General features: G+C 36.6%; 1 protein-coding gene across 1 annotated transcript in view; it reads right to left on the bottom strand.

Annotated features, from left to right (window-relative positions):
* Window positions 1–20,370, bottom strand: part of LOC105048592 (uncharacterized) — a 29,360-nt gene extending 8,990 nt beyond the window's left edge. The window contains 14 exon segments of the mRNA XM_073250529.1: window positions 3,169–3,459; window positions 3,461–3,615; window positions 3,618–3,839; window positions 3,842–3,898; window positions 3,901–3,990; window positions 3,993–4,130; window positions 4,133–4,201; window positions 4,204–4,308; window positions 4,311–4,340; window positions 4,343–4,390; window positions 4,393–4,510; window positions 5,379–5,526; window positions 5,652–5,770; window positions 20,224–20,370. Of these exon segments, the coding sequence (XP_073106630.1) occupies window positions 3,169–3,459; window positions 3,461–3,615; window positions 3,618–3,839; window positions 3,842–3,898; window positions 3,901–3,990; window positions 3,993–4,130; window positions 4,133–4,201; window positions 4,204–4,308; window positions 4,311–4,340; window positions 4,343–4,390; window positions 4,393–4,510; window positions 5,379–5,526; window positions 5,652–5,770; window positions 20,224–20,370 (1,737 nt within the window).
* Window positions 20,371–21,587: the final 1,217 nt, after the last annotated feature.

The following is a 21,587-nucleotide window of genomic DNA, read 5'->3' as shown; positions in this document are numbered from 1 at the left end:
AGTTTGATTGTCCTTAATCGAACTCTTACCAGACTGATTTTGAAACTCTTACTAGTTGGTTTATATTATATTAATTGAATGAATTCTGAATTTTGGTTGTCCAATGCAATAATTTGGAATTTGTATAAATTGGTACTATATGTGTTATGTTCAGGGATATAATAGTAAAAGAATGTTGTAATATTTTCTTTCCTTCCCTTTCTTCTTTGCTTCTAACCAAATAGGGAAGAAATTATTTGCTTTCCTTTCTTTAAACTCCCAACCAGGAGGAAAGAAATACACTTCCTTTTTTTCTTTTCTTTTCTCTCCTTACTAATACTTTCTTTTCTTTTCTTCCCTAAACTCCTAACCAAACTGTAAGAATCCACCAATAGGAGGAAAGAGAAAATAGAAATAAAACAAAAGAAGAATTATTCCCAAAATAAAATCTCCACCAATCAATATCTCGAATATCTCTAGCATGATTACAAGAGAGCCCCAATAGGGATACTGATACGTAGCATAGGGGACTCTTTTTTTCAACTTTCCAATGGAGAAATACAAATTTTATTCTAACTTGAAAAATCCTAACTATTGACTTTCCTAATAACATCAAAAATTCTCAAAAAGAAAGTTCACAAAAATCAAAACTACCTTAAATTTACTAAAAATAAACTTTCTTAACTGAGATAGAAAAATAAGTAATCATCAAAACTAGTCGTGTTCCGAGACCCATGCACATAAGGCCCATGACCCATGTGGCTAGGACTTGCAACCTAGGCACTCGATGTCATACTATCCCGATTAGAGAAGACTCGCCATCAAGTCTAAATCTTCTTAATCTTTTGGTCTTCATAGTAAGGCGATAGGTTGGCTAAGTTGAATATTGCAAATACTCCATAATCTCTAGAAAGTTCAAATTTGCAGACATTGTCATTGATGCATTTCAGAACTTTAAAAAGGCCATCTGCTCTAGGAGACAACTTGGCATTCTTAAGTGCACCCAAATAAGATCATCTTCTTTAAAGACGATAGGTTTCCTATGCTTGTTGGCATAATACTGATATTTTACTGGTCGTTGAAGAATCCTTTCTCGCACCTCTTCATGTAGCTTCTTGATCTTCTTAGCTCATGCATTAGCATCTCCACTAAATTGGCACATTGTTGGTAGAGGTGCAAGATCTAACAGACTCAAAAGTTGTCTGCTATAGATGACATCAAATGGATAATTTTCAGTTGCTAGATTCACCGAATTGTTATAGGCAAATTTAGCTTGGACCAATAAAAGGCTCCACTATCGCACATGATTACCACTGCCAATTTTTTTATCGAAAATTGCTCAAGCTAGCAACACAATTCATCTAATTCAATATCCCATAGATCTCGCTCATGTTGCAGTGGCGAGATGGCATATTGGAATGATACTCTGATACCAACACCAAAAGATGTTAAACTTGGATAAAAACTCAAGAGGAAGGGTATGTTGGCGCAATCGATTGTGGGAATAGAAATCCCACTACAACACGTACGACACAAGATGCTAGAACAGACAGATGATAGTTGGAAGAGGAGCAAGGGGGACCATTTTCTTCCAAGACCAACAACATTTTGGATTGTCACTCCAAGAAAACAGCTCTCACATGCATGCTCACAAATTCTAGAAATCCACCGAATGGGATGAGAGAGAGAGTAGAGACAAGACAAGTAAAGTTTAATTCCCAATAGAATCTCCACTAACCAATTTCTCAAATATCTCTAATATGATTGCAAGAGGGACACTAATACAGATATTTATAAGAGTACAAGGAAGCTCTTTTCTTCGACCTACCAATGTGGAATTTCAAATTTTATTCTAACTCGAAGAATCCTAACTACTAACTTTCCTAATAACATTAAAAGTTCTTACCAAGAAAATTTGCAAAAATCAAAATTTTCGAAAATTTACTAATATCAAAGTTTCTTAGCTGAGATAGGGAAATGCCTAATCATCAAAACTAGTTGTGTCCCGAGACCACGCTGTTAGGATTCGCGACCTAAACACTCCGGCATCAGAAACATTGCTTTAACAATCTCTACTTTCTTTTATTGAAAAATTGGCACAACAGTGATCCAAGAACATATATCATTCATTTATTCCTAATAAAGAATAAGAAGATATCGTCTTCAAAAATAGCACCATGGTTTAATATGGAACATCCATGAAGAGGTAAGAGCTTGTATCCTCCTTCATAATATGTGTTATTCCAAATCATAGTGAGAACAAAAGAAATATTCCCTCTTAATTGGCCAACAAGACAAAAGCTCCAAATTTTAGAAAGATTCAGGCTGGTTCCAGGCCTTTTTTGAAATCCACAATAAGCCCATGTACCAAAACATATATAAAAGGAACATGCAGAATGAGATCCCTCTACACTCATGTCACAAAACACCAGCATGCTCATTCACATAAGCCACCTAAACCCCTTAAACTCAGGTTAGGGGAAGACCAGTCTCTTCAATCTTGCTTTAAAATATATTCACTTTATAGACAGGAACTTGTCATCCAACACCCTCATTCCTCCTCATTAAGTAATACGTTAGCACTGGAGACAATGGAAAAAAAACTAATACAGGAACCACAATTACTAGAAAAATCAATTATTTGCCCAAAGTTATATAAAGTTTTGGAGTCACAAATAGCAATTACTAGTACCTACTATGTCATAAACAATAGTACAGTACATGTGTATGCTTATAATAACAATATTATGGATTGGGTCCGGTCCACAATCTGAAAATGGCAATCTTCCACATAATCAAGTGTCTGAATAGGTCCGTACTTGACAGAAAGAAAACCATAAGAGGATCAGCACCTACAGAGATTTACAAAGTTCCAATTCTAACATCCTAACACTTGTTAGAAAAACTATTAAAGGAGGAAAGTCTTGCCCCGTGACTGAAAAATCTAAAAATGTGGTATTCTTAAAAAGGAAGTTCTAGTGAAAATATGGTGGTCTTATGCAAAAGACAGTATAATCATGAAACTTTTTAATTGATGGGAAATGCAGAGCATAAAATCATAAAAATTCATTCAATACTTTAAAAAAACGGGAGGAAAGTGTTAGATCAGTATACAAGAATGAAAAATCAAAATAAAGATTCGAAAGTATAAAATCATTCAAAAAATTAACAAGTACTGAGTTACCATACGTATGAAGGAAACCCTCCAAAAGAACCACCAGGCCTCAAGGATGATGACTGCCCAAGTTGCGTCCCCTCATATGACTGCAACCCCTGCAAACCAGCCGTCACCTGAGACCCATAGGCCCCGAGCAGAGAAGGAGCTCCTCCTCCCACCCCCACTCCCCCTCCCAATGTTTGACCCTGAGAAGCAACCAATCCAGCTGCTGCCGTATTCAGTGCTGCAGCTGCTCCCTGGTTCAGCGCTGTGGCTGCTGCCGGGTTCAAAGCTGTGGCCACCGCCGGGTTCAGCGCTGCAAGCCGCTGCTGGATTCAGTGCTGCAGCTGCCAGCAGAGGATTCTGGCCAAGAAGCGCACTGTATGCCGGGTTCTGGCCAAGCAGTGCAAGATTTTGCGCTGCTGCCACCGCTGCCAGCACGGGCTGCGAAGCCGGCCCGAGCAGCGCCGACGAGGGGCCAAAGCCGGCGCCTTTCCCTTCTGGGAGTCCGTGGCAAGCTGGCAGTGGAGTTGATGGCCCTCGAACATCTTGTAGGGCTCCTCAAGGGCCCTCCTGGCCCCCTCCTGAGTCTTGTACACGAAGAGGGCGAACCCCCTCGACTTCCCTGTGAGCATGTCGAAGCCGATTGGCCCGGCCTCGATCTCGCCGAAGCGGGCGAAGAAGGCCTTGAGCCTGTCGGGGCGGCGTCGGCGTGGACGTTGCTGACGTGGATCTTCCGGCCGGCGGTGTCGGCAGCGCGCCAGCAGCGGGGACGGGGCCGATGGAGGCGAGCTGGCAGGAGGCGACGCGGTTCTTGATCTTCTTTTGGGGCTGCTTGAGGGCGCGGACGGCGCGGCGCGGGAGCCGAAGAGGACGAAGCCGTAGCCTTTGGCGCGGCCCGTGACCTTGTCAACGACAACGTTGCAGTCCTCGATGGGGCCGTAGGGCTCGAAGGCCTGGAGGAGGGTCTCGCGTGTGGCGTCCCAGCCGAGGCGTGGACGAAGATCTTGCGGTGAGAGACATCGCGGTCAGCGACGGCGTGGATACGGGCAAGGACGTCGGGTCGGCAGCGGCGGCGTCGAGGAGAAAGCCGATGAGCTGGTCCTTGGTGTAGGGCTCGAGGAGGCGGTGGAGGCGGTCAGGGGTGGGCAGGCCGGAGGATTCGTCATCGGACCCCCACCGCCGCCCCGGCCGCCGGAAGCAACGCGCCTTCGCCGCCGAAGAGGACGAGGTCGTGGTCGTGGGCGGCGGCCGGTGGTTCTGCTTCTTCTTGGGCTTGAGGCCGAGCTTGCGCCTCTTGTTGTTCCGCTTGTTGTTGCGAACCTTCTTCGCCTTCAACTTTCCATGGCTGGATGGATTCGAGAGAGAATTAGGCTACGGCTAGGGTTTTGGAGACGGGGGGAGGGGGTGGGGGTGGAGAAGGAGGGGGACAGCGGGATGATCTGATTTTCGTCCGGTAATTGGGGGTAATACAGATCTGAAGGGCCTGCGGGAAGAGTCTGCCGAGTCGAGCTGGAAATATGACGCCGAGTCAGATCGTTTGAGCCAGCCAGGGAGGTGGTGGGATCTTGACGTTGGTTTACGGTAGGCGGGAAGTAGGAGTCCAACTTGCCACTGGTTGGGTTCGGCCATGTTGATGTACAAAATTCAACCACAAAGTATGTGTTAGATCAAAATCCACATCCAAATCTAATTTACAGCTGTATATCTATGCTCGATACTTGATGGTGGATTATTTCAGCAAGTTTTGGAATTATTTTTCTCAACTTTTTAGATGTATCCAACACAATGGAAATTATCTTGTGAAAAAAAATAGATAGTAGTATTATAATAAGAAGAAAACCAATAAGAGAAAAAAAAAAATTTTCCTTTTTGTACCAAAAATTGGCAGAGCTATATTTTTTATTTTATTTTTTTGATAAGACGGATCATTCAAACAAATCTTGTATAAATATATCTATGAAGATCAAACAATAAGGTTTTATTTTATTTTTTTGATAAGACAAATCATTCATACAAATCTTGTATGAATATATCTATGAAGATCAGAAAATAAAGTATCACTGAATCCCCTTGGGGCTAACCTAAGAAATCCACAAAAGATTTCTAGTATGATCCGCAATGTAGGCCGCCACCCAATCTGCTGTAGAGTTTACCTCCCTAAAGACATGTCTGACAGTGAGTCCGATTCAGATGAAGAGAAAGATGAAAATGTCTCATAGAAAAGGATGGTCAGCCGCACCCTGAAAACACTCCTGAATCCAAAACACCACAACCACTGAATCGCCTCGATGACAATGTGGTCCGCACCCAATATCATCCGTGCATACGCAACACCAGCCCAGGCTGTATGTAACTCAAATCTAGGAACTAATGGCTCAATCTGGCCCCTACCACCACCAAGCTGGAGTAAGACCCTTGAATGACAAAGCTGGCGCAGCCTTTTGTCCCTAACGCTCCCATCAAAATTCACCTTTAGATAACTCAGAGGTGGGGGCTCCCAAACTATGAACACCTATCAGGTCGCTGCATGAGCAGGGTGGGAGTCCCAGATCTCTGAGAGTCTGAAGGTCCATCAGTCAACTTTCGAACAAGAATCAGGATCTCTCGAAGGTAATCCTGGTGGGGCACCTCCTGGACTTGAAAACAATGCTATTCCTAGCCATCCAGATGTGCTGAGCAATATAGGCAATTCAAATAGTGACCCTCTACCTAAAGAGGTCAATGAATGTCTCAATCGGATCCTCCGCCTAAACAAGCCAGTGATGCAGACTTGCTAAGAACTAGACTCATCTGCGAAGAACAAAGGAAAAGCATATGCTCTACTATCTCCTCTTCTACACCACAACTAGGGCAAATATACATACCTCTCTCCCTCAAAATAGTCCTAGTCGAAAGCCTTCCCAGACAACCTTTCAAAAAATAGACTCACTCTTGGATGTACATCCAATCTCCAAATCCATCCACGATCCAGATGCATAGTGGCCTCCGACCAATACAAGCAGTAAAGATCCATCGTGACGGGTCTCACTATAGTAGAGGATCCTACACCCTGATGTCCAGACATCGATGAAGGAGAATACCCAAAGACATCACATGCCTGCCCAATTGCTCACCAAAGAAATGAGTCACTGTGATTGGGTCATATCCTGTACCATTTGTGTGGAGGAGATCATATACCTCATCAAGTCAATATCTCAAAGCTGACAAAAGTCGACCACTGGATCAGAGGCATATCTGCAATCTAAGAATCGTGAAGAATACTAACGGCTCGACCATCTCCAATCATCCATCTTGTTCGAGGAATGACATCTGAAGCTTGTGCACATATTCCTTCCACATGACAGAGGCCCTCCGGCTGGCCTGGATCTCACCACCCACTGGCAAGTACCGTACCTCACCCTCATTATCTACTCCACATGGACTCCAAATATAGAAGAAACCTAGTAGCATGCCTAGTAATTAGGGCCTCCTGCCTAGTGACTAAGGATTGGATCTCCAAATCACACTCCTGCTGAGACTGGCACACCATATTCTAGGCCACAAGATGCACACCTCCACATCCACCAGGCTACAATCCCCATAAAAAGCTCCAAAATAGTGGCCAATCCTCAGCATTGGTGTTTTGGGTAGGATGGCATTCGAAAGAAGATAGATAGGCATGGAACTGAGCACTAACTAACCAAGGTAATCCTACCCATCATCAATAGGGTCCGGGCCTGCTAGCCTCCAACTGCTCCCGAACAGTGTGCTCCGCCCCTCGGCCTTGGTCCTCCTCTATCTACATCCGGAGATGGACACTCCCAAGTATCGCAAAATCCCATCGTGCTTAGCAACACCCAGCCTCTCCAAGATCGAGCGACGAATCTGCATCGGTGTTCTCGGACTAAAGTGCACTATTGACTTGAGAAAATTCATCTTCTGTCCTAAGGCACCATAGTAGTTTTCTAGGATTGTCCTAAATCGATGACACTCCGAACGTGGTCTGACCCACCAATAGGCAATCATCACAAATAGAAGATGCAAAATCGGTTGGGCCCCTAATGCTGGCACATAGGGGGCTATCACTGATCCCAGGGATGCAGCCTGAAAAGCTCTTGATAGGGTGTTAGCAAAAATAATAAAAAGATAGGGAGAGAGAAGCAACCTTGCCTAAGCCCCACTATGAATAGAACAACACTAAGGGTGTCCCATTGACCAGGATGGCAAATATAGGATTCCAGACGCACACCATAATTTAACCAATCTCGCAGGAATGAAATTCGAAGCACAACAAATCGTCCTAAAAAAATTGCCAACTCATCCGATCATAGGCTCTCTTCATGTCCAACTTGATCGCCATGAGCGTCCTATGGAAAGGATCATGATTGAGACCATATATGAACTCCTACAATGAGAAAATTAGCGGAGATACTGCGACTGCCAATGAATGCCTCCTACTCCGAACAAATTAGATGAGAGAGAGCAGGCTTCATCCAGCGAACCATTAGCTTAGTGCATACTTATACATGGTCATACATAAGCTGATCGATCTAAAATGCCCCAGCTCAGAAGCATCTTGTCTCTTCAGGATAAGGACTACAAAGGTCTATTGCCATGTCATAGGTATCTGACCGATGGTAAAGAAATCCTGCATCGCTACCATGCCACAGGTATCTCAATAGTCCTTAGAAAACTTAATACTGCAAGTAGATCAAGATTAAAATTTAATTACAAATTGACAATACTTATGTGTGTAGGTAAAAAATATATATTTAAAAATATCTTTCATTTTAGTAAGAGACTAAACCAAGCCAGTTATCCTAGAAACCCCATTCCTCAATCTTATAACTAAAAACTAATATATTATGATAAAATATTATATTCGTATTCATCGACAAACCTTGTGTAAAAAACATAGACCTTTTAAAAAATTGGTCTACGACACAATAAATAATTAATCAAAATTTGAGAAAGTAAAATCATTAAAATTTTTTAAAGAAGAATTGCAATATAAAATAATGGAACAACAATTGGAAAACTTTGCAATAATACAAAGAATTCGAACTCTTAACTAAAAAATTGAAGAAAGTATATATTCAGATATCCCATAAATTCTTTGGAATAGGAAAAGATATATAGTAAAATTATCATATTAAAAATTTAATAAAAGATAAATTTCTATAAAAGCTTGATCGATACAAATAAATCAAAAATTATTAGAGTTCTATAAAATAGAAATTAATGATCTACTTTCAAAAAGATTTATTAGAAAGAACAAATCTCCTTGAAGTTGTGCAGCTTTCTATGTTCAAAAGAATGCAAAACTTAAAATGCAAATTCCAAGACTTGTAATAAACTACAAGCCTCTTAATAAAGCTTTACAGTGGATAATATATCCATTGCCAAATAAAAAAATTTGCTAAATAGAATTTGTAATGCAAAAAATATTCTCAAAATTCAATATGAAATCTAGATTTTGGCAAATTCAAATTGCTGAAAATGATAGATACAAGATAGTATTTACAGTTCTGTTTGGACAGTATGAATAGAATATTATATTTTTTGGTTTAAAAAATGCTCCATCAGAATTTCAAAGGATCATGAATGAAATATTCATCATATACAATATTTTCAATTGTTTACATCGATGATGTGTTGATCTTTTCTTTATCAATAGATCAACATTTAATCCGGCTGACTTTCACCAAAAATAGATCAACATTTAAATATTTATAAATATTTTTAGGAATAATTTGATAAAATGGATTAGTTGTATCAAAATCTAAATTAAATTTATTTCAAACAAGAATTAGATTCTTAAGTCATAATATTTATCAAAGAATAATTATACCAACCTCAAGCGTCATGAGCATCCCATCGGGGAAAGAAGGTTCCAAAGCTAGGATTTCATCTCCCCCTTTGTTCGAGGGGATTTTGCCATCGGATCAGGCCTAAAGGGATCGAAATCCTCGGGACTATACTGCTGGAGTGTCAAACTAACCAATTAATGACTCGAATTCAAAGGAAAAGAGAGTAGTTTCTCTATCCTCTCGTCTGGCACCAGGTAACTCTGTTGAGAGTATTCCAAACTTGAGTCAAACTTGGGCTCAGGTGGTTGAAGGCCAATGATGCTTTCGTTGAGAGATGCCTCGCCCTTCCATCGATGATATCTCTATTTTAGAGGTGAGATTTTTGGAGCTGGTTGTGTTTTCGAAAGAGAAAATCCAACATACATCAAAGAAGTGGAAAGCAACGGTGGTAGGCAAGTTTTTGGGACTGGGACTCTCTCTTGATTTTGTCCAAAAGGAGATAAAAAAGTATTGGCAAGTGGAGGATGATTTTCAAGTAACCCCTTTGTCTCAGGGTTTTCTTTTATTTTGTTTGCCATTAGAGGAAATCCATTCGAGGGTGATGGAATCGGGTTCGTGGATGCTGGTTGGACAGTTGTTGGCTATTGAAAGCTGGAGACCTAATTTCAAACTTTCCAAAGATGCTATCCAAAGGGTTAATGTCTTGCTTCGTCTTCCTAACCTGTCGTGGGAGGTCTGGGGAAGGACATCATTTTAAAGATTGTAGCTAGGGCTGGTAAACCCAAGTTCTTGGATCCCTAGATTACTAATTCCTCTTGCTTAGAGTTTGCTAGGGTTTGTATACAGCTGGATCTTTTTAAACCTATATGTATGGGTACTAAGCTACTTATCGGAGATCAAGTAATTTGATAGGAGTTCATATATGAAGATCTGTCAGATATTTGCAACTACTGTGGAAGATTGGAACGACTGTGGATAAGTGCTCTACATGTAAAGATGAGCTACAGCCCCATGATGCCATGATCTATGGGCCCTGGATCAGGACAGCTCGGTACCTATTGGATCAACTACTTAGACTAATGGTTCAAAATTTTCTAACTCTCCTCAAGTGGCTATTACCTCAAGTAACCCCTAGTTTGCTCTTAACAAAATAGCTGCTAAGACTTCCTTTAAATCTAGTGCAGAGTCTTCGACTCCTGAGGATAATATTGATGGATCAATATTAAAATCATTAGCTTCTGAAGAGGACCATTTGCCCTCAGAGACAACATCTATGGAGGTCCTCCATGCAGGGTCTTTGACCTCTCTGTGTGCTAATGGTTCTAATCTTAAGGAGAAAAGAAAAAGATCCCCAACTCATTGTTCTCCTACTGTAAGATCTTCAAGCTCTATTTCTCCTCCATAGATAAAGGTAATTGTTCGAGAGGAGCAACCGATAAATGACTCTCAATCTAAAGATTCTAAAATCCTTGTTTTGTACTCCAAAGGCTTAGGGAAAAAGGAGGTATTGTGGCCAATGGTGATCAACCCCAACCAATTGGATGGGTCATCATTGTCTGCCACCCCTAAACCTAGTCCGCAGGATGTTGGTGCGATGAAATCTAGGCCAGGTTCAATTGATCATGCTAGCTTGGATAATCAGGTGTCATAAGTTTTGAAGTCACAACTTTCCACTTCTACTTATGACACCAAGGAAGAGACTTCTTCTTCGACGGGTTCTCAGAGTAATGACAAAGGCCAATCATCTTCATCTCCAACTCAATAAAGGTACTTATGTGGAACTACAAAGGGATTGCTAAGCCCTCATTTCATAAGTATTCTAAACTCTTATTAAATAAATATATGCTGGATATTTGTGGCTTTGTTGAAACAAGGCTAGACCTGAGTTCTCTATCTCGCATTCAACATCTGTTTGGTCCTTATTGGGATGTCTATATAGTTCCATCTGAGGGTCTATCTGGGGGTATGATCATTACATGGCGTAAAGATCTTGGGTAGATCACTTTTCTCCATGTGGATTGGCAAATATATTTTGGCATCATCTCTTCTTCAATTCTTCATCCTGAATCTTGGGTCTAGTGTATGCAAGTACTAGTGGTTTGGTTCATCATTTCTTTTGGCAAATGGCCTCTCAGACTCTTTCTTTAGGGGTGCCAACTTTTCTCCTAGGAGATTTCAATTGTATTATGCATTCCAATGATAAACTCGGAGGCAAGCCTTTCTCTCTTGACTGGGACATCAAGGAATTTCGAAACTTCCCCTCATCTAACAATTTAATTGATCTTGATTTTGTTAGTCTGAAGTTCACTTGGTGTAACAATCAAGAGGGATTGGCGAGGGTATGGGAACGAATTGATCGAGGATTGTGTCTGCAAATTAGTTTGATATGTTCTCCACTTCTGATATACACCATCTTGTGAGATTTGCATCTGATTATTGCCCCTTATTTCTTTTGGCCCAGACTTGTACTCAGCACTTTAGACTACCTTTTAGATATTTTAAATTTTGAAAGTGCTATCCTGATTTTCAACAACTTGTCCATAAATATTGGTAGTGCCACTTGAAATCCCATGAGGAATTAGGTCCTGCTGAGTGGCTCTCTTTTCTACTTCTAAAATTAGGAAGGAAGTTTGTATAATGGAGTAAATTTTAAATTCATAACCTATTCAACGAAGGAGAAGATCTATACAACCAAATCCTATATCTTCAAAAATTAGAATCAAAATTAGAATCCTAAGTATGGTCTCTATCGCATGATAATCATTTAATTCTTCTTCATCTTCTCTAAGAGTATAATCGAATTTTATCTATGCAAGAATGTTTTTGGCGGTAGAAATCTCGTATCTAATGGCTTAGGAAGGAGACATGAATACCAAGTTCTTTCATTGCAGTACTGTTCTTCATAATAGGCATAATTGGATATCTACTCTTAAATCTGAATCTGAGAAGTAGAATTATAAGGAACCGCAAATTCGAGATATTTTACAGTGACACTTTTAGTCTAGGTGCAACCTTGTGCATTCGACTGATGATATTTATTAGCTCCCTCAGTTCACTATTGTCTTATCTTTCTATCAACAACAAAATCTAATTTCATCGATTACTGAAGATGAGATTATGGCAACTCTGCAATCTATGAATGCAGATAAAGCCCCCGGTCCAGATGGCTTTTCGACATTCTTTTTTCAAGACTTTTGACACATTATAGGTAACGATGTGATAACAGCAGTATTCGTTTTCTTTCAATCTTCATTTATGCCAACTTCATGAAAAAAATATATTTTCTGGTTCTCATTCCTAAAATTTAGAACCCATTTGGACCATCTGATTTTTGGCCTAGTAGTCTTCGTAACACAGTTTATAAGTTAGTGGCGGGAGTCTTGCTAAATCAGATGAAGCCTTTAATGAATGACCTAATTTCCTTCAATCAAGATGCTTTTGTTGGGATAGATCCATCATGGAGAATATTTTAATTGCTCAAAAAATTATACACTTTCTTGGGCTGGTTGCTCTATTGCGAGGGATTCTAATGATTAAGGTGGATATGAAAAAAGCAAATGATCGAATGCAATGGGCTTTTCTTTTAAAGGTGCTTAAACAATTTCAATTCTCTGACCAATTTATTAATTGGATTGCAGCCTATGTGCTTAACCTTTAATATGCTCTTCTGGTTAATGGTGTCACTGCTGATTGGTTCTCGGCTACATGTGGTCTGACGCAGGACTATCCATTATCATCATTTCTTTTTCTGCTCTGCTCAGAGATATTTTTTGTTACCTTATAAGTGGCAGTCACATCGAAACTCTACCATCCTTATATTTCAGGATGAAATGGGCCCCATATCTCCCATTTATTTTTCATGGATGATTGTCTTCTTCTTGCAAAAATAAAAGTTCATGATGCTCTTGTACTTAACCTGTTACTGAATGGATACAACCATTATTATGGTCAATCAGTTAATACTTTCAAATTCTTCATTATCATTAGCCCCTCCATTCATCCTACTACTAGACAAACAATTGCTTTCATCTTTGGTATGCCTTACAAGTAGGGTGTTTGGAAGTATTTGGGTGTTCTTATAATGAATACTAAATTACAGTCATCTGATTTTAATTTTATTATGGAAAAAATTTTGGCCAAAATCCAATCTTGGAAATGGAAAACTCCTTCTTTGTGGGGAGGGTAATACTAGTCCAATCAGTTTTGACTTTTATACCGGTATATGCGATGCCGTCCCTATCTGTTCCACTTTCTATTTTAGATTACATAGAGCATGAGTTCTGAGCCTTCCTATGAGGACACTCGTCTACTCATCGTCGTACTAATCTTATTTCATGGGAGATTATTTGCACTTTCAAGGATGCAGGAGGTCTGGATTTTCTTTCTTTTAGGTAGAGACAAGCTATACTATTAGAAAAGTTGGCTACAAAACTAATCTTGCAATCCTTTTCTTTATGGGCACAATTGGTATATTCCAAGTATAAATTTCATCAGTCCTAGGTTTCTCATCATCCACCAGCCCATTATTCTTCTATTTGGCAGAAAATTTCAGCTATAGGGCATAGCATTTAATTTCAATTTATGTGGCTAATTGGAAATGGTGCTTCGATCCATGTGTGGAAGGACCTTTGGTTATCTAATGATCCACTATCTCTATGGTCCTCTTTTACGAATGTGGAGATCAACTTGGAGGATTATACTGTTGCTGATTTATTTTGCCTGACAATACTTGGAACCTCTCTCTTTTAGCCTCCATTTTTAATCTTGAAATGGTGAATGCCATTCTAGCCATATCCCTTGTATAGGCTAAATGGTCTGATCTATTTGTATGAGCTAATTCTCGATCTCTTTCGGTATCTTCCCATGATATTACTACGGTCGTTGCTCCCTCTACTCCCTCATCTTTTAATTTTCATACTAAGTGGATATGAGATTTATATATTCCTAAGCGTGTGAAGTACATCTATTGGAAACTCTTTTGATAGCGTTTATCCGCTAAAGAGTTTTTGTTGTATAGGAATATCTTGCATTACAGCTCTCCTGCATGTGATTTGTGTGCAGAATATGTTGAAGATTGCCAACATGTGATTTCTACCTGTGCTTTTGCTCAACAATGCTAGTGCCTTCTGAGGCAGCAATTTGCTTGTCCTACTCCTTCTTTGCCGAATTTGTTAGTATATTTAGCAAATTGTAGGATAGAGAAGAGAGATAAAGCAATTGCTGCTTATACGGCATCACTCGTATAGTTTGCAAGAAATCAGAAGATCTTTAAAATCCATCAGCTGTCACCAGCGCATCTTCTTCGGTTATGTATCTACTTCTATAATGATCAATTTTTCTCCTCTGTATCTTCTTCTCCTATAGTGATATACCAATTAAGGAACTGAGGTAATCCAAACTTGTGTATGCAGCATTCTTCCACAAATTTAATCTCCTGGATACCCCCTCCCTTTAGGATGCTCACATTAAATTTTAATGGAGTAGTCACTGATGAAAGAGCTATTGGTGGTTTTATCATCTGGGATCATGAAAGCTCTATGTTGGTGATTGCTGGTGAACTCCTTCCTTATTCCTCAGTATCTTTTGCAGAACTTATAGGTGTCTGGTTAGAGATTAAATATCTTGTCTCCCACTTTCATAATCATCGAATATGGATTCAGGGTGACTCTTCAGTTGTTATTTTCTGGCTTAAAAATATTCAACATAATAAAATGTATCACTCTCCATGGATACAAGACATTAAACTATGGTTTACTTATTTTTATTCCATAAAGATCTCACATATATGTCAGGAAGGAAATTAAGCAGCCAATTGGGCTGCCACTTATGCTTTGTCAGGGGATTTTTTTTTTTAAATTCTAGCCTCTTATACCAGCACCCTAGCCTGGTTCATCTTTTGAAGGCTGATGCCTATCCTATTGCATTTCAAGACATGGATTGTAGACCAAATTTGATGCTTCACTTGTTTTCAACTGGGCTACTTTTGTCAGCTCGATATATGCATGTTGTCACATCCGGTCGTTCACCAACTTTCTTGCAGCTCATGATATTTATACCTGTAATATGTTCTTTGTTCATCGTCAGTCTGTGCCGGGGGCTACCCAGGTTCTTCTACTCTTGATACCAAGTTGGGGAGTTTTACTTTTCTGATTCATTTAATAACCAGGATGCCTCGTGCTTAACACTTCATTATAATTGGGCTTAAAGGGGGCATTTATGTTGGGTTCCAATACATAAGATCCAATTTATTTTACCTTCTCTCCTCAGCTGGTTGGTCCATGCCACGAAAGCTAGGCTGATCCTGCCAATAAGTCGGTTGATTTCACTCCGATTTTATGAACATTCAGAAGTTTGTGACATTTCAGTTCTGTTGAAGTTCAAAATTTCAATCTTTCAATTCTTTTACAGTTATTCTGACAATTTTCTGGTTCGGTTGCTATCCGATATTAAAGGAATGATGTTGATGATGATGTTGATTAAGTGAGTTCTTCACTCACATGGATGCTTAATGTTAGGAAGTTCTATTTGAGTATGAAAGCTGATAGGTGGGTTTCCCATTATTTTGTTTATCTTTCTGAAATACTTGGGGAGTTTGTTTTATTGGTGTTCTAGGCAAAACAAGGAGGTGAGGATGGGCCCTTTGCTTCATTCTTCAGCAGCTTGGATTATATTCCTAACGATGTGCTTTGGAGCTACTTCATTATCTGGGTTCTCAACTGGTTTAGTTCCCACAGCTGCTCTCATCTTAAATCTATGCCGAATATGGAGTATGGTCTTTTGCTACATATTCTTAGTACAATTCAGTTTTGGAAATGTGTTCCCCTCTTTCTTCTTTGTACTCAGTTTTTTACGCAGTCATTCTAGTCTTCTGATTTGAGTCTCACCTATGTATCTATCAAACACTTGTTATCTTGACGGTGCATAATTAAATGACAGGTTTTATTAAAAAAAATAATTGTTTCCACTCAAAAGTCAATTGATTTTGCTAATAAATTTTTTGATGAAATAACTAATTAAAAGCAATTACAAAGATTTTTAGGGAGTCTATGTTTCAGACTTCGAAAAAAAAAAAAAAAAAGAAATCATTGTCAAATCTTTACATGAAAGGTTAAACAAAAAAATCCATCATGGACAGAAAAACATACAAAAATAGTCCAAACTGTTAAAAGATAAATTAAATTGCTATCATGTTTACATTTGACAGATTCAAAAGTCATTAAAATAGTAGAAATAAATGCCTCTGATAGAGGCTATAGAGGTAACCTTAAATAAAAAATAATAACGTTGAGCAACTGGTTCAATTCACCTCTAGCAGTTGGAATCCAATCCAGAAAAATTATTCTATAATCAAAAAAGAAATTTTATCAATTATTTTACATATTCCATAATTTTAAAATAATTTATTAGATAAAAATTTTTGCTTTGGATTGATTGCAAATCCATAAAAGATATTTAAAATCTAATTTTGAAATAAATTTTTGCAAGATGGTAAGCAATTCTATCGGTTTTCAACTTTGATATGGAATATATCAAAGAAGAACAAAAACCCCTTCCTGATTTCCTTTTCCATGAATTTTTACAGGAAAAATAATTTCCGATGCCACAAAAAAAGTCAAACAAGAATCAAAAGCATCTTACCCCCAGCCTCCAAATCCACTAGCACTACAAAAAAAGAGGATTTCAGTGACAAAATTATTTATGATATAAATATTTTTATTACTAATAATTATATTTATGATAAAAAATCAAATTTATCATAAATAATAAGATATTTATAATGAAAATAATTTTTCATCATGAATAATTACATATTAGCGATAAAAAAAATATTCTATCGTAAATACGAATTATTTACGATAAAAATTTTCATCATAAATAATTCATCATTTATTTTAATTTAAATTTTTTAAATATTCATGATAAAAATATGTTTATCGTAAATAATTTAAGTATTTATGATAAAAATAATTTTTTCATCGACAATAAATTTATTTTCAATGAAAATATTTTTATCGTCAATATTTGAAAAAAATAAAAAATTTAAAAAATTTAAAAATTATAGATTATTTATGATGAAATCATTACATCATAAATAATTAAGTATTTATGATGAAAATAAATTTTCATCGTAAATAAATTTATTTATGATAAAAAATCTTCATCATAAATAATTAAAAAATAATTAAAAATTTTAAAAAATAAAAATTACTCATTATTTGCAATAAAAATATTTCATCATAAATAAGCTATTTTTACGATGAAAAATAAATTTTCATCGTCAATACGAAATTATTTCTGATGAAAATATTTTCATCGCTAATAGTTAAAAATTTAAAAATTTAAAAAAAAATAAAAGTTGATCATTATTTGAGATAAAAATTTTTCATCATAAATAATCACTTTTTATGATGAAAAACCAATTTTCATCATAAACACAGGATTATTTTCGACGAAAATATTTTCGTCACCAATAGTTAAAAAAATAAAAAATTAAAAAAAAACAAAAATTAATCATTATTTACGATGTAACTTTTTCATTGTAAATAAGCTCTTTTTATGATGAAAAAAAAATTATCATAAATATGAGATTATTATCGATGAAAATAATTCATCATCAATATTTAAAAAAATTAAAAATTTTAAAAAAAATCAAAAGTTGATCATTATTTATGATAAAAATTTTCATCATAAATAATATCTTTTTATGATAAAAAAATTCATCATAAATACTATATTATTAACGATGAAAATATTTTTATCATAAATAATTAAAAAAATATAAAAATTAAAAGTTAATCATTATTTGTGATGAAATTTTTCATCATAAATAATGATTATTTATGATAAAAATTTTATTTTCATCGTAAATATATTTATTTATGATGAACATATTTTCATCGTCAATATGTAAAAAAATTAAAATTTTAAAAAATTATAAAATTTAAATTTTTGATTTTGTATAAGGCAACTGCATCTATTTTTTATAGCAGCTGTATATATCTTTTATCCTTTTACATGATAAAAAAATAAATATGAGTTATAATCCAAATCAAATTTTTTATATAAAAAATCATATGAAAGTGGATGATATTCTTGGATTAGAATGAATAGATCCTTTTGAACGAAATGAACTATACGTTTATTTACGTATAAAATTCATCTGTTCATCACTGTCACTGTTACTAGTAATATCAATGAAATTTTTTGATAGAGTGTCTGTCTTAAGCTGTATGAAAGGAATCTTCTTTCATGCAGAAATCATATAGTTAAGCAACGTATTCTAGCATGACTTTCACGATCTCGAAAGATACCACACTTTCCGCATCAAGCAACGCTCAAATATATATCTATAAGAGTTCTAATCATGAGAAGACAAACAACATGAGCACTCATCTTTCTAACAATGCAAAACATAAATATGAGCTTATACTTTATAACACAACTTGTACTATTCGCAGATCTGCTTTGATTCTGGTTAATTGCTAAATCTTTGATACTCACACAATTTCTGATGAATTTTTCAATCTCGATTCTTATATGCATATAATATACGAGCTTCTGGAATGAGAACTCCAACTTTTGGAATGAGGACTTCAAGAAGAAGATAAGCTCTTGGAAAATCGAAGACCTCAAAGCTATTGATCTCCCATAGTACCTATTCCATTGCGGAAGTCAAAGAGCTGTTCTTATAATAATTATTAGCAACGTAAATTAAACTTTTCATCACAATTATATTTTTTATGTACGTAATTTTTTTAGAGCAAAGAATTTTTTTTGGAGGAAAAATCATAAATTAACTATTTATATAATTTTTTGTTGATTAATAGAAAATTAATTTTTTTGATGAAATTATTTTGAAAAATTTTTCTAGACCAAAAATTTTTTAGATTAAAGAAAATTTATTTTATTTCTCATCATGAATATTTTTTAATGTTATTTTTTTGTTAAATTTTTTGGATAGAAAATTTTTTTGATGAAAAAAAATCTAAATTAATTTTTTATGAAACTATTATTGAAAAAATATTTAATTATTAGCAACATAAAGTCAATTTTCATCACAAATAGTCTTTAATTTTTTTTATAATTTTTTTATGAAAGTATATTTACTACATAAATTTAGTTTTCATCAGCAATCATGTTTTAAAAATTTTATTTTAATCAATTTTTGTAAATAAAAAATTTGTTAATAGGAAAAAAAATTTATTAGCAACAAAAAGTATTTTCATCATAAAATTTTTAAAATATTTTTGAAGGAAAAATTGTTAGAAGGAAAAAAAATTTTTTGACAGTAATTATTGGTGACAGAAACTAAATTTTTGTTGCTAATAATATTATTAATGATGAAATTTTATTTTTATCGCTAATAATTTATTTTCGGATAAAATTTTTTTAGAGAAAAAAATTTTTTAGTGTGGAAATTTTTTTGATAGGAATTATTGACGATGAAAATTAAATTTTTGTTGCTAATAAACTTATTAATGATGAAATTTTTTTCATCATTAATAATTTTTTTTAAGAGAAAAAATTTTTTAGCATAGAATTTTTTTATTGGTGAGATTTTTTTGGCAAAAATTATTGATGATGAAAATTAAATTTTTGTTGCTAATAATTTTATTAATGATGATTTTTTCTTTCATCGTCAATAATTTTTTTTAAGAGAAAAAATTTTTTAGTAGAGAATTTTTTTAGTGAAAAAAATTTTTTGGCAGAAATTATTGACGATGAAAATCAAATTTACGATGCTAATAAACTTATTAATGATGAAATTTTTTTTCATCGTCCATAAACTTTTTTAAGAGTGAAAAATTTTTTAATGAAAATTTTTTTTGACAAAAATTATTGATGATAAAAATAATTTTTCATCGCTAATAATAGTATTAGCGATGAAAATTTTTGTCGCTAATAGTTCTGCATTCAATGCACGTCAACTCTACGTCTTTCGTGCGAAATCTATTCCTTCCCTTTCCCCTCTCCTCTCTCTCCTCTCCTATCTCCCTATGCTCTCCCCCTCTCCCTCTTCTCTCTCCCTCTCCGAGCTCTCCCCCCTCTTGCCGCCGACAAGCCCGTCTCCCCCATCGCTGCCATCTGCACCGCTGCCGCACCACTGTTGCCATCCATCGAAGGTAAGGATTCCAACCTTTTTGTGTGTGGGGGGGGTTGATCGGGCCATCGGGGGGTGGAGGGGATTGTGGAGGGGGGCCGTGGGCGGCCGACAGCGCCATGAGGTCGGGGAGGGGGTCGGTCGGGGGCGACATAGGGACAGGGATGGGGTCAGGGGGCAGCTGGTGGTGATACGGGGGCGAGGAGGAGGCCGTGGGCGGCCGATGGTGCCACGGGGTGGGGAGGGGATCGGCCGGTAGAGGGGGTCGGCCGGCGGCGACGTGGGGTAGGGATGGGGTCGAGGGGCGGTCGGGGGTGACATGGGGGTGGGGAGGGGGCCATGGGCATCGACGGTGCCACGGGGCCGGAGAGGGGGTCGGCCAGGGAGGGGCGGGTGACGGCGGGGAGGGGGTCGGTCGGGGAGGGTGGGTGACGGCTAGGAGGGGGGAAGGGAGGAGAGAAATGAATGGAAAAAAAATAAAAAATAAAAAATAAAATAAAATAATAAAAAATAAAATATTAATCAAATATTTTATTATTTGATTAATAAAAATAAAATCTGGATCACGATTAAGATTGGATCGAGGTCGGAATCTGGATCGAGATCTCGATTCGGATTGAAATCTGATTAGGATCTGAGTTGGGATCCAGGTCGCGAGGGGTTGGAGAGGGTGGCGGCGTCGCGGGGGGTGGGTCGCGAGGTGTGGGTGACGGCGACAGCACTTTAGGAGCGATGGTCACAGGGGCCGAGTTCGGACAGCACAGGTTGGTGATGGCACCGGCACCGTGGAGCGGGGCTGTGGGCGACCGAGTTCGAAGCCTGTTTAGAAAAAAAATATTTAGAAAAAAATATTTTTTGATAAAAAATATTTTTAAAAAATAAAAATTTATTTATTATTTTTAGGTAAAAATATTTTAAAAAAATAAAATCTATCGAGATCTCGAGATTAGATTTTGTGTTATTATTTTACGTTAATATTATTTTGCATGCTCAACTATTTATAGTTTATTTTATATTTATTGCATAAATTTTTTAGTGTTATTGTTGAAATTTATAAATTTTTTTTGTCCACTAGCATAATGCACATCATTATTGCTTATTACAATTTAATTATTTTGTGTGCTGTTTTGTATGCTTTTATTTATTATAATTAAATATAAAAAATATTTTTATTTTAAAAAAAACTCTATTGAAATTTTTGATAAAAAAATTTCAATGCAGAGTTACTCTTTTTTGATGATTTACAAATCCATCTTTGAATATATGTTCAGAGATGATAGTTAAATTGTATTAAGCCGTAGATTTTCGTTCAAGAGTCGATTTGATCGAGATCGACTCTTGGATATCTCGTATTCAGATTTTTTGAAAAATAATAATCTTATTTTGTTAATAGTTGATATTTTATTTTATTATATGGTACTCAGCAGTTATCTATCCACTGTTCTCTGGGTATATGGTGGATAGGGTGCGTAGGCACCATATTCATGCCGTATACTTGGAAAATCATGGAGAGATCTGTCAAAATTTTTACAATAATAAAATAAAATATCGACTAATA

The sequence above is a fragment of the Elaeis guineensis genome, unplaced genomic scaffold (genome assembly GCF_000442705.2).
Source record: "Elaeis guineensis isolate ETL-2024a unplaced genomic scaffold, EG11 Super_Scaffold_1000211, whole genome shotgun sequence".
In the NCBI taxonomy this organism is placed as follows: domain Eukaryota; kingdom Viridiplantae; phylum Streptophyta; class Magnoliopsida; order Arecales; family Arecaceae; genus Elaeis; species Elaeis guineensis.
Note: the sequence above shows the minus strand (reverse complement) of the source record. Positions and strands in the feature narration are given on the sequence as shown.